This window comes from Myiozetetes cayanensis, unplaced genomic scaffold (assembly GCF_022539395.1).
Source record: "Myiozetetes cayanensis isolate MyiCay16 unplaced genomic scaffold, myiCay2020 scf79, whole genome shotgun sequence".
Lineage (NCBI taxonomy): Eukaryota > Metazoa > Chordata > Aves > Passeriformes > Tyrannidae > Myiozetetes > Myiozetetes cayanensis.
This window is the reverse complement of record NW_026088064.1, coordinates 46,534-69,849: the sequence shown is the minus strand read 5'-3', so window position 1 is coordinate 69,849 and position 23,316 is coordinate 46,534. Positions and strand designations below refer to the sequence as shown.

Below are 23,316 nucleotides of genomic sequence, written 5' to 3'. Positions count from 1 at the left end.
CAGAGCCCAATTCCGACGGGAATACCCCTGGGAACCCCCGGAATCTCCCTGTGCCAAACCAGGGGCAATTCCAGAGGCTCCCCCCGCTCCCACCCAGGGCTGGCCACGACGCTGATGGACGCCACGACGGACAGGGAGCCGCAGGTGCAGGAGCAGATCTCGCAGGCCCTGTGCGTGCTGGGCCAGGCCGAGCCCGAGGAGATCCTGCACTGCTGCGACGAGTACCTCCGGCAGCACGACAAGGTGGGAGTTCCTGGGAATTCCTGGGAATTCCTGGGAATTTCTGGGGGCCTGGGAAGCGTTTCCTTGAAGTTCTGGGGGTGTTGGGAAGGGAGGACGTTGGGAGGTGGGGGTTGGAGTTCCCCCATTCCCGGTTTTCCCCTCTGCAGCACGACAAGGTGGGAATTCCTGGGAATTTCTGGGAATTTCTGGGGGCCTGGGAAGCGCCTCCTCGAAGTTCTGGGGGTGTTGGGAAGGGAGGACGTTGGGAGGTGGGGGTTGGAGTTCCCCCATTCCCGGTTTTCCCCTCTGCAGCACGACAAGGTGGGCACTCCCAGGAATTCCTGGGAATTCCTGGGAATTCCTGGGAATTTCTGGGTGCCTGGGAAGCGTTTCCTCGAGTTCTGGGGGTGTTGGGAAGGGAGGACGTTGGGAGGTGGGGGTTGGAGTTCCCCCCTTCCCGGTTTTCCCCTCTGCAGCACGACAAGGTGGGCACTCCCTGGGAATTCCTGGGAATTCCTGGGTTCCTGGGAATTCCTGGGAATTCCTGGGAATTTCTGGGTGCCTGGGAAGCGTTTCCTCGAGTTCTGGGGGTGTTGGGAAGGGAGGATGTTGGGAGGTGGGGGTTGGAGTTCCCCCCTTCCCGGTTTTCCCCTCTGCAGCACGACAAGGTGGGAATTCCCGGCAATTCCTGGGAATTCCTGGGAATTCCTGGGGGCCTGGGAAGCGTTTCCTTGAGTTCTGGGGGTGTTGGGAAGGGAGGATGTTGAGAGGTGGGGGTTGGAGTTCCCCCCTTCCCGGTTTTCCCCTCTCCTTGTTTTGAGAGCTCTCCGACTTCCCAAGGGTTTTGTCGCCCCCAGGGTTTGGATCCTCTGGGATTTCCATTTCCCTTCCCGGGTTTTTGCTTTTTCTTTCCTTGGATCCTGTGCTGGTGGGGTGGGGATGGGATTCCTTTGAGCTCCTTCTGCCTGGAGATCCTGGAATTAGGGAATGGTTTGGGAGGGGGGAAAAAAAATCCATCAGATCCCCCCCAGCTCCACCCAGCCCTGCCCCTGTCCCCAAGTGCCACCTCCCCAGGGATGGGCAATCCATCCCCCCAGGGATGGGATAATGGGATGGGCAGCCCCTTCCCAGGAGGGATTTTCCCAAATATCCCAAATAAAGCTCCCCTGGCACAGCCTGGGGTTGTTCCCCTCGTCCTGTCCCTGTTCCCTGGGAGCAGAGCCTGATCCCACCTGGATCCACCCTCCTGTCCCCCTGGAATTCCCCCTGAGCCCCCTTTTCTCCAGGCTGAGCCCCCTCCCAGCTCCCTCAGGAGTTCTCCAGACCCTTCCCAGCTCCCTCAGGAGTTCTCCAGACCCTTTCCCAGCTCCATTCCCACCCCTGGACACGCTCCAGCCCCTCCATGTCCTGCACTGGGGACCCCAAACCAGCCCCAAGGGTTGGAGGTGCCCCAGCAGGGCCAGCACAGGGGGTGATCCCATCCCTCAGGATCCATCCCTGATGATCCCACCCTCAGGATCCCACCCTCATGATCCCACCCTGACGATCCCACCCTGATGATCCCATCCCTCAGGATCCCATCCCTGATGATCCCATCTCTGATGATCCATCCCTGACAATCCCACCCCTCACAATCCCACCCTGACAATCCCACCCTGACAATCCCACCCTGACAATCCCACCCTGACAATCCCACCCTGACAATCCCATCCTGACAATCCCACCCTCACAATCCCACCCTGACAATCCCATCCTGACAATCCCACCCTCACAATCCCACCCTGACAATCCCATCCCTGACAATCCCACCCTGACAATCCCACCCTGACAATCCACCCCTCAGGATCCCACCCTGACAATCCCACCCTCAGGATCCCACCCTGACAATCCCACCCCTCATGATCCCACCCTGACAATCCCACCCTCAGGATCCCATCCCTGATGATCCCACCCTCAGGATCCCATCCCTGATGATCCCATCCTGACAATCCCACCCTCACAATCCCACCCCTGACAATCCCATCCCTCACAATCCCACCCTGACAATCCCACCCTGACAATCCCACCCCTCACAATCCCACCCTCACAATCCCACCCTGACAATCCCACCCCTGACAATCCCACCCTGACAATCCCACCCTGACAATCCCACCCTCACTGATCCCACCCTCACAATCCCATCCCTGATGATCCCATCCCTCACAATCCCACCCCTCACAATCCCACCCTGACAATCCCATCCTCACAATCCCACCCCTGATGATCCCACCCTCACAATCCCACCCTCTGACAATCCCACCCTGATGATCCCACCTCACAATCCCACCCTCACAATCCCATCCCTCACAATCCCACCCTGATGATCCCACCCTCAGGATCCCATCCCTGATAATCCCATCCTGACGATCCCACATCCTCACTGATGATCCCACCCTCGACAATCCCATCCCTGACAATCCCACCCTGACAATCCCACCCCTCACGATCCCACCCTCACGATCCCACCCTCAGGATCCCACCCTGACAATCCCACCCTCACAATCCCACCCTGACAATCCCACCCTGACAATCCCACCCTGACAATCCCACCCTGACAATCCCACCCTGACAATCCCACCTCAGTGATCCCATCCCTGACAATCCCACTCCTGACAATCCCACCCTGACAATCCCACCTGACAATCCCACCCTGACAATCCCACCCTGACTGATCCCATCCCTGATGATCCCACCCTGACAATCCCACCCTCACAATCCCACCCTGACAATCCCCCCTGTGTCCCAGCTGGGCTACCCCCACCGGGTGATCATCCTGAAGGCCATGGAGACGGTGGTGAGGAACAACATCGACCTGCTGGACAAGAGCACGGCCAAGGTGGTCATTCTGCTGGCCTCCAGCGAGATGACCAAGTCCAAGGTGCGGCCCTGGGATCTCCCACGGGGGGTTTTCCATGGGATCCCCGGCAGGGAAGGGCTGGGCTCTCCCACGGGGGTTTTTCCACGGGATTCCCAGCAGGGAAGGGCTGGGCAGCTCCAGCCTTTGGGGTTTGCCGGGATGGGCCGAGCTCCTGCGGGCTGGGTTGGGGGTTTCTGTCCCTCGTGGAGCTCCGGGAATGTGGGAGGGACCCGGGGTGGGTGTTGGGAGTGGGATTGGGAAGGGGAAGAGCTTTGGGAAGCTGCAGATCCGTGTGGGATCGAGGGCAGGGCTGAGCCTGGAGCCTCTTGTGTCACCTAATCCTGGAGAGGGTGGAGTGATGCCCTGGGGATGATCCCAGGGCTGGAGCCAGGCTGGGAGAGCTGGGAATGTTCCCCTGGAGAAGGGAAAGGATCCAGGGAGAGCTGAGAGCCCCTGGCAGGGCCTGAAGGGGCTCCAGGAGAGCTGGAGAGGGATTTGGGATGAGGGCTGGAGGGACAGCACACAGAGAATGGCTGCCCAGGGTTAGGGGGGATATTGGGAAGGGATTCCTGGCTGGGAGGGTGGGGAGGGGCTGGGCTGGAATTCCCAGGGAATCTGTGGCTGCCCCTGGATCCCTGGGAGTGTCCCAGGGCAGGTTGGATCCCCCTGGGATGGTGGGAGGTTGGAACTGGATGAGCTTTAAGATCCTTTCCAACCCAAATGATCCCGGTTTTCCCTCAGTTACTCAAGGCTTGAGCGGCTTTTCCTGTTTATTTTCATGGAATCATGGAACAGTTTGGGTTGGAAGTGACCTTTAAAGGTTGTTTTCCTTCCCTGGTGGCGCTCCAGGAATTCTGGAGAGGGATTTGGGATGAGGGCTGGAGGGACAGCACACAGGGAATGGCTGCCCAGGGTTAGGGGGGAGATTGGGAAGGGATTTTTGGGGAGGGGCTGGGCTGGAATTCCCAGGGAAGCTGTGGCTGCCCCTGGATCCCTGGGAGTGTCCCAGGCCAGGCTGGATCCCCCTGGGATGGTGGGATGGGGTGACCCTGAAGGTCCCTTCCCACCCAAACCCCTCCTGTGGGATCCCAAGGAAGCCCCGCGGGCTCCGGGCGGGATCCAGGTCCGACATTCCCCCCATTCCTGACGGGGTTCCTCCTTCCCAGGACGTGATCTGGGAATGGCAGCAGGCAGCCAGCAACGTCCTGGTGGCCGTGGGGCAGCGCTTCATCAACAGGGTGATGGAGGAGGTGCTGACCAAATTCCAGCCGGGAATTCTGCCCCACTACTTCGTCCTGCAGACCTTCGCCAACCTCTCCGTGTCCAACGGTGAGCGGGCTGGGAAGGGAGTGGTGGGAGCTGGGCCTGGATAAACTCGGCTTCCAGCACCCCTGGGTGCCTCCAGAGGAACTTCTGGAGGTGCTGGAGCCGAGCTGAGCCTCGGGAAAGGGATTTTCCGGGCTGGAAATGCCCCGAGAAGTCGTTTTTAAAACTTGGTTATTCCTGGGGGGTTGGTGGGGAAGAGGAGCCCAGGCAGGGAATTCTCTGTGGGAAAGGAGCAGCAGCTCCAAATCCCGCTGATTTTGAGCACTTTTTGAGCACTTCCAAGAGTTTGGCTGGGCTGGGTAAGGAGAGTCAGCAGGAATTTCATGGAAGAGCAGCTCCAGGTCCAGGGAATTTGAGCACTTCCAAGAGTTCAGCTGGGCTGGGTGGGGAAGAGGAGCTCAAGCAGGGAATTCTCTGTGGGAAAGGAGCAGCAACTCCAATTTTTGAGCACTTCCAAGAGTTTGGCTGGGCTGGGTGGGATTTCCAAGGACAGGGATTTGGCTCCTGTGTTCCCTGGGCATTTCCAGGCCCGTCCCAGCTGTCCCTGCTGCCATCCAGGCTTCCAGCAGCCTCTGGAGGCTGGACAGGCATCCCAAATCCCTCCATCCCTGCAGGATGAGGAGCAGCACCCCAAAACCCTCCCTGTTCCCAGGACACCCAGCAGATCCCCCCTTTCCCAGAGGGAAGAGCCTCTGGAGCAGCTCCGAGTCAGGATGGAGGTGGAGCAAACTCAGGCTCCAGGATGCACCCAGGGGGGTTTCTCCCCGCTCCCTGTGGGATCCAGCCAGGATCCAGCGCTGGGAATTCCCAGGTGGTGACCCAGCATTCCCTGTGTTTCCTTCCCAGTGTTTGGAATGGTGCCTTCCTCAGCTCCATCCTGGGCACGATGCTGCCCATGCTGGGCATGGCCAAGCAGGACCACATGAAATCCGTCTTCTGCTACGGTACCTTCTGGGGGAGGGGGGGATTCTGTGGGAAAGGGGCTCCTTTCCCTGGAAAAGGGGGGCACTGGGTGGGACTTTGCCCCTGGCACGGGGTGGGATTGGGGGTCCCTTCCCGCCTGAAGCATCCCAGGATTCTCTGATCCAGGGAAAGTTCTGCCTGATCCCGCTTCGTGCCCGGCCTGTCCCGGCTCCCTCGGGTTCCCCCTCTGGAAAAAGAGGCCGTGGGTGCTCCAGGGATGTCCTGAGGGGTCCCTTCCTGGTGGGATTGGGAAGGGCAGAGGGATCATGGCAGGGCTGGAGCGTGTCCAGGGGGTGGGAATGGAGCTGGGAAAGGGTTTGGAGAACTCCTGAGGGAGCTGGGAGGGTTCAGCCTTCAGGGGGAATCCAGGGGGACAGGATCCAGGTGGGATCTGGCTCTGCTCCCAGGGAACAGGCACAGGATAAAGGGAACAGCCCCAAGCTGTGCCAGGGGAGCTTTATTTGGGATATTTGGGATAACCCCTCCTGGGAAGGGGCTGCCCAGCCCTGGATCCCCATCCCTGGGAGGGAAGGGAATTGCCCATCCCTGGGGAGGTGGCACTTGGGGACAGGGGCAGGGCTGGGGGATGGTTGGGCTCGGTGGGCTCTGATGGATTTTCCACCCTCAGTCATTCCATGAGCTCCTCGAGTCCCTCCTGCCAACCCCCCCCTTCCCCCCTCGAGCCACTTCTGCAATTGTCTCCCCCGTGCCAGGATGTGGCACTGGTGGGCACAGGGTGTCATGGGATCCTCCCTCGTGACTCCCAGGGGGATGGGATGGCTCCCACAGCTTCCCCTCGGCCCCCACCCCGAGCTCTCCCCCCTCCCTTCTCCTGGACATGCTCCCAGTTCCTCCCTCAAAATCCCTTCCCAATATCCCCCCTAACCCTGGGCAGCCATTCCCTGTGTGCTGTCCCTCCAGCCCTCATCCCAAATCCCTCTCCAGCTCTCCTGGAGCCCCTTCAGGCCCTGCAAGGTTCTCCAAGGATCTCCCTGGATCCTTCCCTTCTCCAGGGGAACATTCCCAGCTCTCCCAGCCTGGCTCCAGAGGGGTTCCAGCCCTGGGATCATCCCCGTGTCCCCTCTGGATCCGCTCCAGCAGCTCCAGGTCCTGCACTGGGGACCCCAAACCTGCCCCAAGGGTTGGAGGTGCCCCAGCAGGGCCAGCACAGGGGGTGATCCCATCCCTCAGGATCCATCCTGATGATCCCACCCTCAGGATCCATCCTTGATGACCCATCCCTCAGGATCCCATCCCTCAGGATCCATCCCTGATGATCCATCCCTGCTGATCCCACCCTCAGGATCCCACCCTGCTGATCCCCCCCACTGGCACAGCCCCCCCAGGGCATTCCCAGCCTTGCAGCCCTTTGGGAAAGCACTTTGGGAAGTGCCCCCCGAGCCCCAGCTCAGGCTCAGCTGCTGACAGGGGAGCTGGGGTGTCCCTGCACGCCATTCCCATCTGCAATTCCCCTTTGTCCAGCTCTGGGGCAGCCACAGCTTCCCTGGGAATTCCAGCCCAGCCCCTCCCCAAAAATCCCTTCCCAATCTCCCCCCTAACCCTGGGCAGCCATTCCCTGTGTCCCATCCCTCCAGCCCTCATCCCAAATCCCTCTCCAGCTCTCCTGGAGCCCCTTCAGGCCCTGGATATTCCCGGACTCCCTCTCGGAGTGCAGGGCAGTGCCATCTGCTCCGGAACCCCTGGATGAGCAGGAACCCCCCCCAGCCCCGAGCCCTTTGAGCTCCAGCACAGAGACCCTCGGGATTTGGGCTTTGCTTCCCCCAAAGGCAGGGGGTGCTTTGGGGCAGGGCAGGTCCCGGCCCCGCAGGGATCCCGCGGGAGCCGCTGGAATGCGGCTCTGGAGCGGCTCCTTCATCTCCTGCCCGCCCGGAATGCCGAGGGCCGGCGATGCTGCCGTGGCTCTGGGAGGAGCGGGAGCAGCCCCGGGATGGGATGGGATGGGATGGGATGGGGATGGGCTGGGGATGAGCTCCCAGCTCTGCCCGTGCCGCAGGGGACGAGCTTTGTGCCCTCCGGAGCCAGGGACAGGCGGGGCTGGAAGGGCCGCTCCCACCTCGGGAGCCCGGGATGCTCCGCCTGGGAATGGGGGGGCCTTAAAAAGGGGCCTTAAATGGCACCCAGTGCCAGCCCTGGGACAGCTCCCACCACCCCAGGCTGCTCGGAGCTGGCCCTGGGCACTCCCAGGGTTTGGGCAGCCCAGAGACCCTGGGACTGTGGAGCCCCTCCCAGCTCCCCCCCCAAAAACCCCAAATCCCACCCCCTGGGACAGCTCCCTCCACCCCAGGCTGCTCAGAGCTGGCCCTGGGCACTCCCAGGGCTGGGGCAGCCCAGAGACCCTGGGATCGTGGAGCCCCTCCCAGCTCCCCCTCCCAAAACCCCAAATCCCACCCAGTGCCAGCCCTGGGGCAGCCCAGAGACCCCGGGATCGTGGAGCCCCTCCCAGCTCCCCCTCCAAAAATCCCAAATCCCACCCCCTGGGACAGCTCCCACCACCCCAGCTGCTCACTCACAGCTGGCCTCGGGCACTCCCAGGGGGTGGTGTTTTATTTTCCCTTGGGAAAACAACACCAGCGATTCCCACGGGAATTATTCAGCCTAAACAAGGAGGTTCTGATTCCAACAATCTGCAGAGGGGGAGAAACAGAATCCATGGGAATCAGGCAGGGGAGTTGTCTGGAGTTTGTTCCCTGCTCCAGAAAGGTGCTGGGGTGGGGCGGGGGGAGCTGGGAGCTTCCTGACCCCTCCCAGCTGGGAATCCCAGTTCTGGGATTCAGAATGTCCAGGGAGCACCAGGGAACTCTGAAATATCCCCTCCAAGCCCTTCCTCATCCCCTGGGGAGCAGTTTGGGGGTCCTGCCCCTCCAAGGACCAGGGCAAGCCCAGGATGTGCCCTCTGAGCCCTTTCCCATCCCTGGGGAGCAGTTTGGGGGTCCCTGCCCCCCTGAGGACCAGGATAAACCTGGGATGTCCCCTCTGAGCCCTTTCCCATCCCTGGGGAGCAGTTTGGGGGTCCCTGCTCCCCCTGAGGACCAGGATAAATCTGGGATGTCCCCTGTGAGCCGTTTCCTCATCCCTGGGGAGCAGTTTGAGGGTTCCTACCCCCCATGAGAACCAGGACAAGCCCAGGATGTGCCCCCTGAGCCATTTCCCATCCCTGGGGAGCAGTTTGAGGGTCCTTGCCCTCCAGGAGAACCAGGACAAGCCCAGGATGTCCCCTCTGAGCCCTTTCCCATCCCTGGGGAGCAGGTTGAGGGTTCCTGACCCCCCTGAGGACCAGCAGAACCCTGAAATATCCCCCCCAAGCCATTTCCTCATCCCTGGGGAGCAGTTTGAGGGTCCTGCCCCTTCAAGGAGCAGGACAAGCCCAGGATGTCCCATCTGAGCCCTTTCCCATCCCTGGGGAGCAGTTTGGGGGTTCCGGCCCCCCAGAAGAACCAGGACAAGCCCAGGATGTCCCCTCTGAGCCATTTCCCATCCCTGGGGAGCAGTTTGGGAGTCCCTGCCCCTCCTGAAGACCAACAGAACCCTGAAATATCTCCTCCAAGCCCTTCTTCATCCCTGGGGAGCAGTTTGGGGGTCCCTGCTCACCCTGAGGACCAGGATAAATCTGGGATGTCCCCTCTGAGTCCTCCCCATCCCTGGGGAGCAGTTTGGGGGTTCCTGCCCCCCAGAAGAACCAGGACAAGCCCAGGATGTGCCCTCTGAGCCCTTTCCCATCCCTATGGAGCAGGTTGAGGGTTCCTGATCCCCCTGAGGCCCAGGATAAATCTGGGATGTCCCCTCTGAGCCCTCCCCATCCCTGGGGAGCAGTTTGGGGGTCCCTGCCCCCCCCGAGGACCAAGACAAGCCCAGGATGTGCCCTCTGAGCCATTTCCCATCCCTGTGGAGCAGGTTGGGAGTTCCTGCCCCCCAGGAGAACCAGGACAAGCCCAGGATGTGCCCTCTGAGCCATTTCCCATCCCCAGGGAGCAGTTTGGGGGTCCCTGCCCCCCCTGAGGACCAGGATAAACCTGGGATGTCCCCTCTGAGCCATTTCCCATCCCTGGGGAGCAGTTTGGGCGTCCCTGACCCCCCTGAGGACCAGCAGAACACTGAAATATCCCCCCCAAGCCCTTCCTCATCCCTGGGGAGCAGTTTGAGGGTCCCAGGGGGCAGAGAGGGGTCCCAGAGGGCAGAGGGGGGTGCCAGGGGGCAGAGAGGGGTCCCAGGGGGCAGAGAGGGGTGCCAGGGGGCAGAGAGGGGTCCCAGAGGGGTCCCAGAGGGCAGAGAGGGGTGCCAGAGGGTAGAGAGGGGTCCCAGAGGGCAGAGAGGGGTCCCAGGGGGCAGAGAGGGGTCCCAGGGGGCAGAGAGGGATTCCAGGGGGCAGAGAGGGGTCCCAGGGGGCAGAGAGGGCTCCCAGAGGGCAGAGAGGGGTGCCAGGGGGCAGAGAGGGAGTGCCAGGGGGCAGAGAGGGGTGCCAGGGGGCAGAGAGGGCTCCCAGAGGGCAGTTTGGGGTGCCAGGGGGCAGAGAGGGGTCCCAGAGGGCAGAGAGGGATTCCAGGGGGCAGAGAGGGGTGCCAGAGGGGTCCCAGACTGAGCAGGAGGGCCCTGCAGTGACTCAGCAGCTCGTGGTGTCCCTGCAGGGCGATGAACTCGTGCTGGGGGGGTGATTGGGGAGCTCCTTCCTCCTCCTCTTCCTCCCCTGGGCAGGAAAACGTGGGCACATCCAGGGGCAGGGAGGGAGGGGGTCTTGAGTCACCCCCACCCACCCACGGGGAGTGATCCAGGATCATGGGATGGGGAGGGCTGGGGGCTCAGCCTGGGGAACAGGGGGTCGGGGGGCTCCAGGGGGTCCCAGGGGGACAGGAGGAGGGAGCCAGGCAGGAATCGGGCTCTGCTCCCCGGGAACGAGGGGCAGGACGAGAGGAAAGGGCCTCAGGGGAGCTTTATTTGGGATTTTGGGGGAATAAATCCCTCCTGGGAAGGGGCTGCCCAGCCCTGGGGAGGTGGCACTTGGGGACAGGGGCAGGGCTGGGCTTGGGGGGGGACTCTGAGGACTCCCAGGGATTTTTTTTCCCAGCCTGAACAGTTCCATGATTTTGTGGGCACCACGTGGAGCTTTCCCTGGGAGCAGCTCCGAGATTCCCAAATGTTTTGGGGCTGATGTCGCCTGGGAGCGCCGTGGCTGCCCCATCTCCTCCTGGGAGCATCCAAGGCCAGCTTGGAGCTCCCTGGGATTAGTGGGAGATGTCCCTGCCCGTGGCAGGGGGTGGGAATGGGATTAGGCTTGGAACAGGATGGGATTTACGGTCCCTTCCCACCCAAAGCCTCCCCTGATTCCATGGAATGACTCACACAGGGGGGTGAGGAAGCTGGGAGAGCCGTGGCAGAGGCTTTCCAGGTGGGAACACAGGCATTCCCTGTGCCAGCTGGGATGGGATGGAGGGATGGATGGGTGGATGGATGGGTGGATGGATGGATGGATGGAGGGATGGATGGATGGGTGGATGGATGGATGGATGGATGGATGGATGGAGGGATGGATGGATGGATGGATGGGTGGATGGATGGATGGATGGATGGATGGGTGGATGGATGGATGGATGGATGGAGGGATGGATGGATGGATGGATGGGTGGATGGATGGATGGATGGATGGGTGGATGGATGGGTGGATGGATGTTGGGATGGATGGATGGGTGGATGGATGGATGGATGGATGGATGGATGGGTGGATGGATGGATGGATGGATGGATGGATGGATGGATGGATGGATGGATGGATGGATGGAGGGATGGATGGATGGATGGATGGGTGGATGGATGGATGGATGGATGGATGGATGGATGGATGGATGGAGGGATGGATGGGTGGATGGATGGATGGATGTGGTGGATGGAAGGATGGGATGGATGGATGGATGGATGGAGGGATGGATGGGTGGATGGATGGGTGGATGGAGGGATGGATGGGTGGATGGATGGATGGATGTAGAGTGGATGAAGATAGGATGGATGGATGGATGGATGGATGGATGGATGGATGGATGGATGGATGGATGGAGGGATGGATGGGTGGATGGATGGATGTGGTGGATGGAAGGATGGGATGGATGGATGGATGGATGGAGGGATGGATGGATGGATGGATGGATCCTTCACACTGACAGCCAATTCCCAGCAGGAAAAGCCCCCCTGGGATCCCACCCTGTGGCCCCTGCTCAGCCAGGAGCTGCCAAACCCCCCCCTGAGGGGCTGAGCCTGACCCAGCCTGCCAGGAATCCTGGAATTCTGGGGTGGATTGGGATGAAGGGACCTTAATTCTTATCCAGTCCCATGGGCAGGGACAGCTCCCACCATCCCAGGGGGATCCAGCCTGGCCTGGGACACTCCCAGGGATCCAGGGGCATCCAGAGATTCCCTGGGAATTCCAACCCAGCCAGGAATCCCTTCCCAATCTCCCCCCTAACCCTGGGCAGCCATTCCCTGTGTGCTGTCCCTCCAGCCCTCATCCCAAATCCCTCTCCAGCTCTCCTGGAGCCCCTTCAGGCCCTGGAAGGTTCTCCAAGGATCTCCCTGGATCCTTTCCCTTCTCCAGGGGAACATTCCCAGCTCTCCCAGCCTGGCTCCATCCCTGTGTCCCCTCTGGGTTCCCTCCAGCAGCTCCACATCCTTGTGCTGTCGAGGCCCTGTCCCTGGAGATGCTCCCAGTCCCTCAGCTGGGTTTTTTTTTGGGGGGGATGGGGTTGGTTCTGACCCTTTCCCGTGGGGAATTCCGAGCCTGGGGTGTTTGTCCCAGCCCTGCAGCGCTTCAGTGAGAGCATCCAGGAGTACCTGGCCAACCTGGACCAGGCCCCGACCCCACGGTGAGGAGGGACAGCTTCTCCAGCGACATCTTCTGCGCCTACGAGGTGCTCTTCAACGCCTGGGCCCAGCACCGCGAGGCCAAGGTGGGCACGGGGAGACCCCCGACCCTGGGGGGGGCTGGGGGGGTGAGACCCACCCTGGAGTGAGGATTTGGGGGGTTGAGACCTTCTGAAAGTGGAGTTGGGGGCTTGGGACATCCCTGGGTGTGGAGTTGGGGGGGCTGAGACCTCCTTGGATGTAGAGTTGGGGGTCTGAGACCTCCCTGGGGGGAGATTTGGGGACTCTCTGAATGAGGAGTTGGGGGGCTGAGACCCCTCTGGGTGTGGAACTGGGGGGGTTAGACCCATCTGGGTGAGGGCTTGGGGGAGAATGAGACCTCCTTGGAAGAGGATTTGGGGTCTGAGTCCTCCCTGGGGGAAGATTTGGGGACCCTGAGAACTCTGAATGAGGAACTGGGGGGGTTGAGACCCCTCTGGGTGTGGAACTGGGGGGGCTGAGACCCCTCTGGGTGTGGAACTGGGGGGGCTGAGACCCCTCTGGGTGTGGAACTGGGGGGGCTGAGACCCCCCCTGGAGAGAGGATTTGGGGGGGTTGAGGCCTTCTCAGTGTGGAGTTGGGGGCTTGGGACATCCCTGGGTGTGGAATTGGGGGGACTGAGACCCCTCTGGGTGTGGAATTGGGGGGGCTGAGACCCTTCTGGGTGTGGAATTGGGGGCTGAGACCCTCTGGGTGTGGAATTGGGGGGGCTGAGACCCCTCTGGGTGTGGAATTGGGGGGGCTGAGACCCCTCTGGGTGTGGAATTGGGGGGGCTGAGACCCCTCTGGGTGTGGAATTGGGGGGGCTGAGACCCCTCTGGGTGTGGAGTTGGGGGGTTGGGACATCCCTGGGTGTGGGATTGGGGGGGATGAGACCCCTCTGGGTGTGGAATTGGGGGGGATGAGACCCCTCTGGGTGTGGAATTGTTGGGGCTGAGACCCTCCTGGGTGAGGGTTTGGGGGTCTGAGACTTCCTTAGATGTGGAGTTGGGTGGTTGGGACATCCCTGGGTGTGGGACTGGGGGATGAGACCTCCTTGGAAGAGAATTTGGGGTCTGAGACCTCTCTGGGGGAAGATTTGGGGACCCTGATAATTCTGAATGAGGAACTTGGGGGGCTGAGACCCCACCCTGGGTGTGGAATTTGGGGGGTTTGAGGCCTTCTCAGTGTGGAGCTGGGGGGTTGGGACATCCCTGGGTGTGGGATTGGGGGGGATGAGACCCTCTGGGTGTGGAGTTGATGGGGATGAGACCTCCCTGGGGGAAGATTTGGGGACTCTCTGAATGAGGAGTTGGGGGGCTGAGACCCCTCTGGGTGTGGAATTGAAGGGGGGTGAGACCTCCCTGGGGAGAGGATTTGGGGGGGTTGAGGCCTTCTCAGTGTGGAGTTGGGTGGTTGGGACATCCCTGGGTGTGGGACTGGGGGGGCTGAGACCCCTCTGGGTGTGGAATTGGTGGGGCTGAGACCTCCCTGGGGAGAGAATTTGGAGGATTGAGACCTCCTTGGATGTGGAGTTGGGGGGTTGGGACATCCCTGGGTGTGGAATTGGGGGGGGTGAGGCCCCTCTGGGTGTGGAATTGAGGGGGATGAGACCCCTCTGGGTGAGGGTTTGGGGGTCTGAGACCTCCCTGGGGGAAGATTTGGGGACTCTCTGAATGAGGAACTGGGGGGGCTGAGAACCCTCTGGGTGTGGAACTGGGGAGGCTGAGCCCCCCTGGGCGTGGAACTGGGGGGCTGAGCCCCCTGGGTGTGGAATTGTTGGGGCTGAGCCCCTGGGTGTGGAATTGTTGGGGCTGAGCCCCCCTGGGTGTGGAATTGTTGGGGCTGAGCCCCCTGGGTGTGGAATTGTTGGGGCTGAGCCCCCCTGGGTGTGGATTTGGGGGTCCCTGGATGTCCCTCCCTGTCCCTGCAGCTCAGGCTGGCCGTGGTGGAGGCCCTGGGGCCCATGAGTTCCCTGATGCCCAGCGAGAAGCTGGAGGAGCAGCTCCCAAAGCTCATTCCCGCCATCCTGGGCCTCTACAAGAAACACACCGAGGCTTTTTACATCTCCAAGGTGAGCAGGGGCACCCCCTGTCCCAAATCCCGGGGTTGGAACGTCCAGGGAATGAGCTGGGAAGGGGCAGGAGGGGCTGAGGGAGCTGGGGGGGCTCAGCCTGGAGAAAAGGAGGCTCAGGGGGACCTTCTGGCTCTGCAATCCCTGCCAGGAGTGGGGAACCGGTGAAATTCGGGCTCTGCTCCCAGAAAACAGGGACAGGAGGGAGAGGGGAACGACCTCAGGCCGTGCCAGGGGGGGTTTATTTGGGATACTGGGCACAATTCCAGCCCTGGCAGCCTGCAAGTCATGGGGGAGGGATTTAACCCCCCTCCCCTGACCCTCTCTGTGCCCTCCCAGAGCCTGTCCCAGATCCTGGAGGCCTCGGTGGACATCGGCAGCCGCAGCCTGGACGTGCAGCTGGATGCCCTGCTGGGGACCCTGCACCCCCAGGTGGGGCTGGGGCAGGGGGTCAGGGTGGGATTTGGGGTTTTTGAGGGGGGAACTGGGAAGGGCTCCACAATCCCAGGGTCTCTGGGCTGCCCCAACCCTGGGAGTGCCCAGGGCCAGCTGTGAGTGAGCAGCCTGGGGTGGTGGGAGCTGTCCAAGGGCTGGCACTGGGTGGGATTTGGGGTTTTTGGGGGGGGAGCTGGGAGGGGCTCCACGATCCCGGTGTCTCCGGGGCTGCCCCAACCCTGGGAGTGCCCAGGGCCAGCTCCGAGCAGCCTGGGGTGGTGGGAGCTGTCCCAGGGGCTGGGATTTGGGGTTTTTGGGGGGGGAGCTGGGAGGGGCTCCACAATCCCAGGGTCTCTGGGCTGTCCCAGCCCTGGGAGTGCCTGAGGCCAGCTGTGAGTGAGCAGCCTGGGGTGGTGGGAGCTGTCCCAGGGGGTGGGATTTGGGGTTTTTGGGGGGGGAGCTGGGAGGGGCTCCACGATCCCGGGGTCTCTGGGCTGCCCCAGCCCTGGGAGTGCCCAGGGCCAGCTGTGAGTGAGCAGCCTGGGGTGGTGGGAGCTGTCCCAGGGCTGGCACTGGGTGCCATTTAAGGCCCCTTTTTAAGGCCCCCCCATTCCCAGGCGGAGCATCCCGGGCTCCCGAGGTGGGAGCGGCCCTTCCAGCCCCGCCTGTCCCTGGCTCCGGAGGGCACAAAGCTCGTCCCCTGCGGCATGGGCAGAGCTGGGAGCTCATCCCCACCCCATCCCATCCCATCCCATCCCATCCCATCCCATCCCGGGGCTGCTCCCGCTCCTCCCAGAGCCACGGCAGCATCGCCGGCCCTCGGCATTCCGGGCGGGCAGGAGATGAAGGAGCCGCTCCAGAGCCGCATTCCAGCGGCTCCCGCGGGATCCCTGCGGGGCCGGGACCTGCCCGGCCCCCAAAGCACCCCCTGCCTTTGGGGGAAGCAAAGCCCAAATCCCGAGGGTCTCTGTGCTGGAGCTCAAAGGGCTCGGGGCTGGGGGGGGGTTCCTGCTCATCCAGGGGTTCCGGAGCAGATGGCACTGCCCTGCACTCCGAGAGGGAGTCCGGGAATATCCAGGGCCTGAAGGGGCTCCAGGAGAGCTGGAGAGGGATTTGGGATGAGGGATTGAGGGATGGGACACAGGGAATGGCTGCCCAGGGTTAGGGGGGAGATTGGGAAGGGATTTTTGGGGAGGGGCTGGGCTGGAATTCCCAGAGAAGCTGTGGCTGCCCCTGGATCCCTGGGAGTGTCCCAGGCCAGGCTGGATCCCCCTGGGATGGTGGGAGATGTCCCTGCCCTGGAATTAAATGATCTTTAAGGTTTTTCCACCCAAACCATTGCAGGGCTCATTTTGAGGGGGTCCCAGAGGTGATGACGACGTGCTGGGACAGTGTCACCTGTGCTGAGACAGTGTCACCCACCCTGGGACAGTGTCACCTGTGCTGGGACAGTGTCACCCCCCCTGGGACAGTGTCACCTGTGCTGGGACAGTGTCACCTGTGCTGGGACAGTGTCACCTGTACTGGGACAGTGTCACCCCCTGGGACAGTGTCACCTGTGCTGGGACAGTGTCACCCACCCCTGGGACAGTGTCACCCCCCTGGGACAGTGTCACCCGTGCTGGGACAGTGTCACCTGTGCTGGGACAGTGTCACCCCCCCCTGGGACAGTGTCACCCACCCTGGGACAGTGTCACCCCCCTGGGACGGTGTCACCCATGCTAGGACAGTGTCACCCCCCCTGGGACAGTGTCACCTACCCTGGGACAGTGTCACCTGTGCTGGGACAGTGTCACCTGTGCTGGGACAGTGTCACCTGTGCTGGGACAGTGTCACCCACCCTGGGACAGTGTCACCTGTGCTGGGACAGTGTCACCTGTACTGGGACAGTGTCACCCACCCTGGGACAGTGTCACCCACCCTGGGACAGTGTCACCTGCCCTGGGACAGTGTCACCCACCCTGGGACAGTGTCACCTGTGCTGGGACAGTGTCACCCCCCCTGGGACAGTGTCACCCCCACCCTGGGACAGTGTCACCTGTGCTGGGACAGTGTCACCCTTCCGGCACAGTGTCACCCATGCTAGGACAGTGTCACCTGTGCTGGGACAGTGTCACCTGTGCTAGGACAGTGTCACCCACCCTGGGACAGTGTCACCTCCCATAGGACAGTGTCACCCATGCTGGGACAGTGTCACCCCACCCTGGGACAGTGTCACCCATGCTGGCACAGTGTCACCCACCCTGGGACTGTCACCCAGTGTCACCCCCCAGCCCAGGGCTCTGTGTGTGTCCCAGGCCTGGCTGTGCCACCTCCCCAGCCCCGTTCTGGGTGCTGTCCCTGACCTGGGTGGGGGTCTCTCTTTCTCTCTTCCCTCACCTGGCTGGGGGTCTCTCTCCCCTCACCTGGGTGGGGGTCTCTCTGTCTCTCTTCCCTCACCTGGGTGGGGGTCTCTCTGTCTCTCTCCCCTCACCTGGGTGGGGGTCTCTCTGTCTCTCTCCCCTGACCTGGGTGGGGGTCTCTCTCCCCTGACCTGGGTGGGGGTCTCTCTGTCTTTCTTCCCTCACCTGGGTGGGGGTCTCTCTTCCCTGACCTGGGTGGGGGTCTCTCTCCCCTCACCTGGGTGGGGGTCTCTGTCTCTCTTCCCTCACCTGGGTGGGGGTCTCTCTGTCTCTCTCCCCTCACCTGGGTGGGGGTCTCTCTCCCCTCACCTGGGTGGGGGTCTCTCTGTCTCTCTCCCCCCTGACCTGGGTGGGGGTCTCTCTGTCTCTCTCCCCTCACCTGGGTGGGGGTCTCTCTTCCCCCCTCCCCACAGATCTGTGCTCCTGCAGACCCCGCCGTGCCCCTGAGCGGCAAAAACCACACCGAGGTTCTGCGCTGCTTCACCGTCCTGGGTAAGGGCTGGGTGATCCCAACCCCTTGGTTGGAGGCTCTCCTGGCATTCCTGCTCCTCTCCAGGCCCTTGGATTTGGGGATCCTGAGGATTTTTGGATCCCCCTGGTCCCCTCTGGGCTCAGGGTGGGACATCCCCCCGGCCAGGGGGTGGTGAACGTCCCCTCCAGGGACCTTCCCAAAGTGCTGGCCTCGGTTCCAGGGGTTTCTCCACAGCCCTTTTGGAGCTGGAGAACCCCCTGAGACCTCCAGAGCTGGGTCCTGCAGGGCAGCACTCGGGGGATTGGAGCTCTGGGCAGCCTGGGCTGGTGGGAGGTGTCCCTGCCCTTGGCAAGGGGGGTGGGACAGGGGTGGGCTTTGAGGTCCCTTCCCACCCAAACCATTCCATGAATCCGTGAATCCCCTCCCCATCCTGGTGCTGTGCCTCGTTTTGGGTGGCCAGCAGATGGTCAGGGCTCAGTGAGGGCCTTTGTGGTTGGGCTGAGCTGGAGACGTTCCCAGGGGTGGGAATGGAGCTGGGAAGGGTCTGGAGAACTCCTGGGGGAGCTGGGAAGGGTCTGGAGAACTCCTGAGGGAGCTGGGAAGGGTCTGGAGAACTCCTGGGGGAGCTGGGAAGGGTCTGGAGAACTCCTGAGGGAGCTGGGAAGGGTCTGGAAAAAAACTGAGGGAGCTGGGAAGGGTCTGGAGAACTCCTGGGGGAGCTGGGAAGGGTCTGGGAAAAACTCCTGAGGGAGCTGGGAAGGGTCTGGAATAAACTCCTGAGGGAGCTGGGAAGGGTCTGGAGAACTCCTGGGGAACTCCTGGGGGAGCTGGGAAGGGTCTGGAGAACTCCTGGGGGAGCTGGGAAGGGTCTGGAGAACTCCTGAGGGAGCTGGGAAGGGTCTGGAGAAATCCTGGGGAACTCCTGGGGGAGCTGGGAAGGGTCTGGAGAACTCCTGAGGGAGCTGGGAGGGGGCTCAGCCTGGAGAAAAGGGGGCTCAGGGGGAATTCCAGGGGGACAGGAGGGGACACCGGGTGGGAATCGGGCTCTGCTCCCAGGGAACAGGGACAGGACAAGGGGAACAACCCCAGGCTGTGCCAGGGGAGCTTTGTTTGGGATATTTGGGAAAATCCCTCCTGGAAAGGGCTGTATCCCCATCCCTGGAGGGGGGATTGCCCATCCCTGGGGAGGAGGTGGCACTTGGGGACAGGGTTAGGGCTGTCCCTGGCACTGCTGGGTGGTGGGGTGGGCTCTGTGGGCCCTGAGGGCTTTTCCAGGGTAAACAATTCCGTGATTCCCGGCGGGAAAAGAGCAGCCCTGCTCTGGAGGAGCTGCTGCTGAGTCACCCTCGGGTGCTGGCCCTTCCCTGCTGGCATTCCTGCCCTCAAACCCATGGCCCAGCTGCCTTTTTTTTGTTTTTCCCCCCATCAATCCTGCCTTGGAAGGGCTCATCTTGCCTCCTCCTTCTCCTCCTCCTTCTCCTCCTCCTCCTCCTCCTCCTCCTCCTCCTCCTCCTCCTCCTCCCCCAGCTCCCACGAGTGTTGCTCCACTTCCAGCAGCCACAGACCGAGGGTGTTTTATTTTTAGCCACCCAAATATTTGGACAAGACAGGGCAGAACTTGTTGGGAGGATCCTTTTCAACTCCTGCTGCTGCTCGGGGAGCTGAGGGAAAAAGAGCTGGGAGTGCTGGGGAGGGGGAAACTCGGGGATGGATGGCTGGATGGGAAGAGTGGGATTGGGATCTGCGAGCTCCAGGTGGTGGATGGGAAGAGTGGGGGGGTTGGATGTATGGGGGTTGGTCTCCCAAAATCCCAAATTTTGAGGCTGGGTGGGAATGTGGAGCTGAGGGAAAGAGAGCTGGGAGTGCTGGGGAGGGGAAAGCTCAGGGATGGATGGATGGGAAGAGTGGGATTGGGATCTGTCCATGTGGGGTTGTGTTTGCTTTGCTCCCCCCTAAAATCCCAAATTTTGAGGCTGGGTGGGAATGGGGAGCTGAGGGAAAGGGCTGGGAGTGCTGGGGAGGGGAAAGCTCGGGGATGGATGGATGGGAAGAGCAGGGTTGGGATCTGTCCACGTGGGGGTTGTGTTTGCCTCCCCCACCCCCCCAAAATCCCAAATTTTGAGGCTGGGTGGGAATGGGGATCTGCTGAAGGGGCTGGAAGGTCCGTGGGGGACTCCAAGGAGGGGGCAGGAGGTGACACCGGGTGGGATTCAGGATTTTTTCCTGGGGAACGAGGAGCAGGATGAGAGGAAATGGTCTGAAGTTGTGCCAGGGGAGGTTTATTTGGGATATTGGGGAAATCCCTACTGGGAAGGGGCTGGAAGGTCCGTGGAGGACTCCAAGGAGGGGGCAAGGAGGTGACACCAGGTGGGATTCAGGATTTTTTCCTGGGGAACGAGGGGCAGGATGAGAGGAAACGGTCTGAAGTTGTGCCAGGGGAGGTTTATTTGGGATATTGGGGGAAATCCCTCCTGGGAAGGGGCTGGATCCCCACCCCTGGGGGATTGACCATCCCTGTGGATGTGACACTTGGGGACACGGGCTGGGCAGGGCTGGGTGGACCTGGTGGGCTCGGGGGGGATTTTTCCCTCCCAAACCATTCCCTAATCCCGTGTTTCTCTCTCCCTGTGGGACCTGCACCATCCCACAGCCTGCTCCTTCCCGGACCGTGTCCTGGCCTTCCTGCTCCCAAAACTGGAGAGCAACAACGAGAGGACCCGTGTGGGGACCCTGCTCATCATGAGGCAGATCATCAACAGCGCCCGTGAGTCCCTGGGAAGGGTCTGGAGAACTCCTGGGGGAGCTGGGAAGGGTCTGGAGAACTCCTGGGGGGAGCTGGGAAGGGTCTGGAGAACTCCTGAGGGAGCTGGGAAGGGTCTGGAGAACTCCTGGGGGAGCTGGGAAGGGTCTGGAGAACTCCTGAGGGAGCTGGGAAGGGTCTGGAAAACTCCTGGGGGAGCTGGGAAGGGTCTGGAGAACTCCTGAGGGAGCTGGGAAGGGTCTGGAGAACTCCTGAGGGAGCTGGGAAGGGTCTGGAGAACTCCTGAGGGAGCTGGGAAGGGTCTGGAAAAAACCTGAGGGAGCTGGGAAGGGTCTGGAAAAAACCTGAGGGAGCTGGGAAGGGTCTGGAGAACTCCTGGGGGAGCTGGGAAGGGTCTGGAGAACTCCTGAGGGAGCTGGGAAGGGTCTGGAGAAACTCCTGAGGGAGCTGGGAAGGGTCTGGAAGAACTCCTGAGAACTCCTGAGGGAGCTGGGGAGGGTCTGGAGAACTCCTGAGGGAGCTGGGAAGGGTCTGGAGAACTCCTGGGGAACTCCTGAGGGAGCTGGGGAGGGTCTGGAGAACTCCTGAGGGAGCTGGGAAGGGTCTGGAGAACTCCTGGGGGAGCTGGGAAGGGTCTGGAAAAAACCTGAGGGAGCTGGGAAGGGTCTGGAGAACTCCTGGGGGAGCTGGGGAGGGTCTGGAAAAAACTCCTGGGGGAGCTGGGAAGGGTCTGGAGAACTCCTGGGGAGCTGGGAAGGGTCTGGAGAACTCCTGGGGGAGCTGGGAAGGGTCTGGAGAACTCCTGAGGGAGCTGGGAAGGGTCTGGAGAACTCCTGGGGGAGCTGGGAAGGGCCTGGAAAAAAACTGAGGGAGCTGGGAAGGGTCTGGAGAACTCTGAGTGTGTCTTCCCTGGTTTGCAGCCTCTCAGATGGAGATCAAGAAGCCCTTTATCCTCTCCTTTATGAAACTCCCTCTCCAGGACAGCAACAACAAGGTAACCCCCGAGCTGCTGCTCTGCCAGGGGGTCCTTTGGGGGCCAGGGGTGGGGGTTTCTTCCTGGAGCCCCTTCCCACCAAAGTCCCTGCACGTTCAGGTGCCTCAGGTGGTCCCAAATTTGATCTTCCCACGCACTGCGTGGGACCACCTGAGGCACCTGGATGTCCATGAACCAAGGTTGGAGGGGGCTTGGAGCCACCTGGGGCAGAGGAGGGGGATTTGGGGGACCTTGAAGCCCCATCCTGATTGAGGTGCCCCCCTCCTGATTGTGGTGCCCCCCTCCTTATTGAGGTGCCCCCCTCCTGATTGAGGTTCCCCCTCCTGATTGAGGTTCCCCCTCCTGATTGAGCTGCCCCCCTCCTGATTTGGGTGCCCCCTCCTCATTGAGGTGCCCCCCTCCTGATTGAGGTTCCCCCTCCTGATTGAGCTGCCCCCCTCCTGATTTGGGTGCCCCCTCCTCACTGAGGTACCCCCATCCTGACTGAGCTGCCCCCATCCTGATTGAGGTTCCCCCTCCTGATTTGGGTGCCCCCCTCCTGATTGAGGTGCCCCCCTCCTGATTTGGGTGCCCCCCTCCTGATTGAGGTGCCCCCTCCTGATTTGGGTGCCCCCCTCCTGATTGAGGTGCCCCCTCCTGATTTGGGTGCCCCCCTCCTGATTGAGGTGCCCCCATCCCGACTGGGGTGCCCCCATCCCGATTGCCGTGTCCCCATCCTATTGACGCTGCCCCCCCTGCTGATGTCTCTGCCCCCTGCTGATGTCTGCTGCCCCCTGCTGATGTCTCTGCCCCCATGCCAGATGTCTCTGCCCCCATGCTGATGTCTCTGCCCCCCATGCTGATGTCTCTGCCCCCCATGCTGATGGCAGTGCCCCCCATGCTGATGTCTGTGCCCCCCATGCTGATGTCTGTGCCCCCCATGCTGATGTCTCTGCCCCCATGCTGATGGCAGTGCCCCCATGCTGATGTCTCTGCCCCCCATGCTGATGTCTCTGCCCCCATCCTGATGGCAGTACCCCCCTGCTGATGTCTGTGCCCCCATGCTGATGTCTCTGCCCCCTGCTGATGTCTGTGCCCCCATGCTGATGTGCAGTGCCCCCATGCTGATGTCTCTGCCCCCCATGCTGATGTCTGTGCCCCCCATGCTGATGTCTCTGCCCCCCATGCTGATGTCTGTGCCCCCCATGCTGATGTCTCTGCCCCCCTGCTGATGTCTGTGCCCCCATGCTGATGTCTCTGCCCCCCATGCTGATGTCTGTGCCCCCACCCCGAGGTCTCTGCCCCCATGCTGATGTCTCTGCCCCCATGCTGATGTCTCTGCCCCCTGCTGATGTCAGTCTGCCCCCATGCTGATGGCAGTACTGCCCCCATGCTGATGTCTGTGCCTCCATGCTGATGTGCAGTACCCCATGCTGATGTCTCTGCCCCCATGCTGATGTCTCTGCCCTCTGCTGATGTCTGTGCCCCCTGTTGATGTCTCTGCCCCCATGCTGATGTCTGTGCCCCCACCCCGAGGTCTCTGCCCCCTGCTGATGTCAGTGCCCCCATGCTGATGTCTCTGCCCCCCTGCTGATGTCTCTGCCCCCATGCTGATGTCTGCTGCCCCCTGCTGATGTCTCTGCCCCCTGCTGATGTCTGTGCCCCCTGCTGATGTCTCTGCCCCCATGCCGAGGTCTCTGCCCCCCTGCTGATGTCTGTGCCCCCCACCCCGAGGTCTGTGCCCCCCTGCTGATGGCAGTGCCCCCCTGCAGGTGCGGCGGGCGCTGGTGCAGGTGATCAGTGCCATGGCTCACCACGGGTACCTGGAGCAGCCGGGGGGGGAGGCCATGCTGGAGTTCCTGGTGCGGCAGTGTGCCCTGCCCCCCCCCAGCGGGGTGAGCTCCAGGGGC

At 62.0% G+C, this 23,316-nt stretch overlaps 1 protein-coding gene across 1 annotated transcript in view; it reads left to right on the top strand.

The window, feature by feature from the left end:
• The window catches only part of LOC126652364 (maestro heat-like repeat-containing protein family member 1), a gene marked incomplete at its 3' end in the record, with an annotated part of 70,803 nt that overhangs the window by 4,371 nt on the left and 43,116 nt on the right, over positions 1-23,316 (top strand). The window contains 13 exon segments of the mRNA XM_050339104.1: positions 98-243; positions 3,008-3,139; positions 4,285-4,447; positions 5,291-5,305; positions 5,308-5,388; positions 12,207-12,257; positions 12,260-12,357; positions 14,223-14,363; positions 14,703-14,795; positions 17,614-17,692; positions 20,323-20,436; positions 21,354-21,427; positions 23,179-23,301. Coding sequence (XP_050195061.1) covers positions 98-243; positions 3,008-3,139; positions 4,285-4,447; positions 5,291-5,305; positions 5,308-5,388; positions 12,207-12,257; positions 12,260-12,357; positions 14,223-14,363; positions 14,703-14,795; positions 17,614-17,692; positions 20,323-20,436; positions 21,354-21,427; positions 23,179-23,301 — 1,310 coding nt within the window.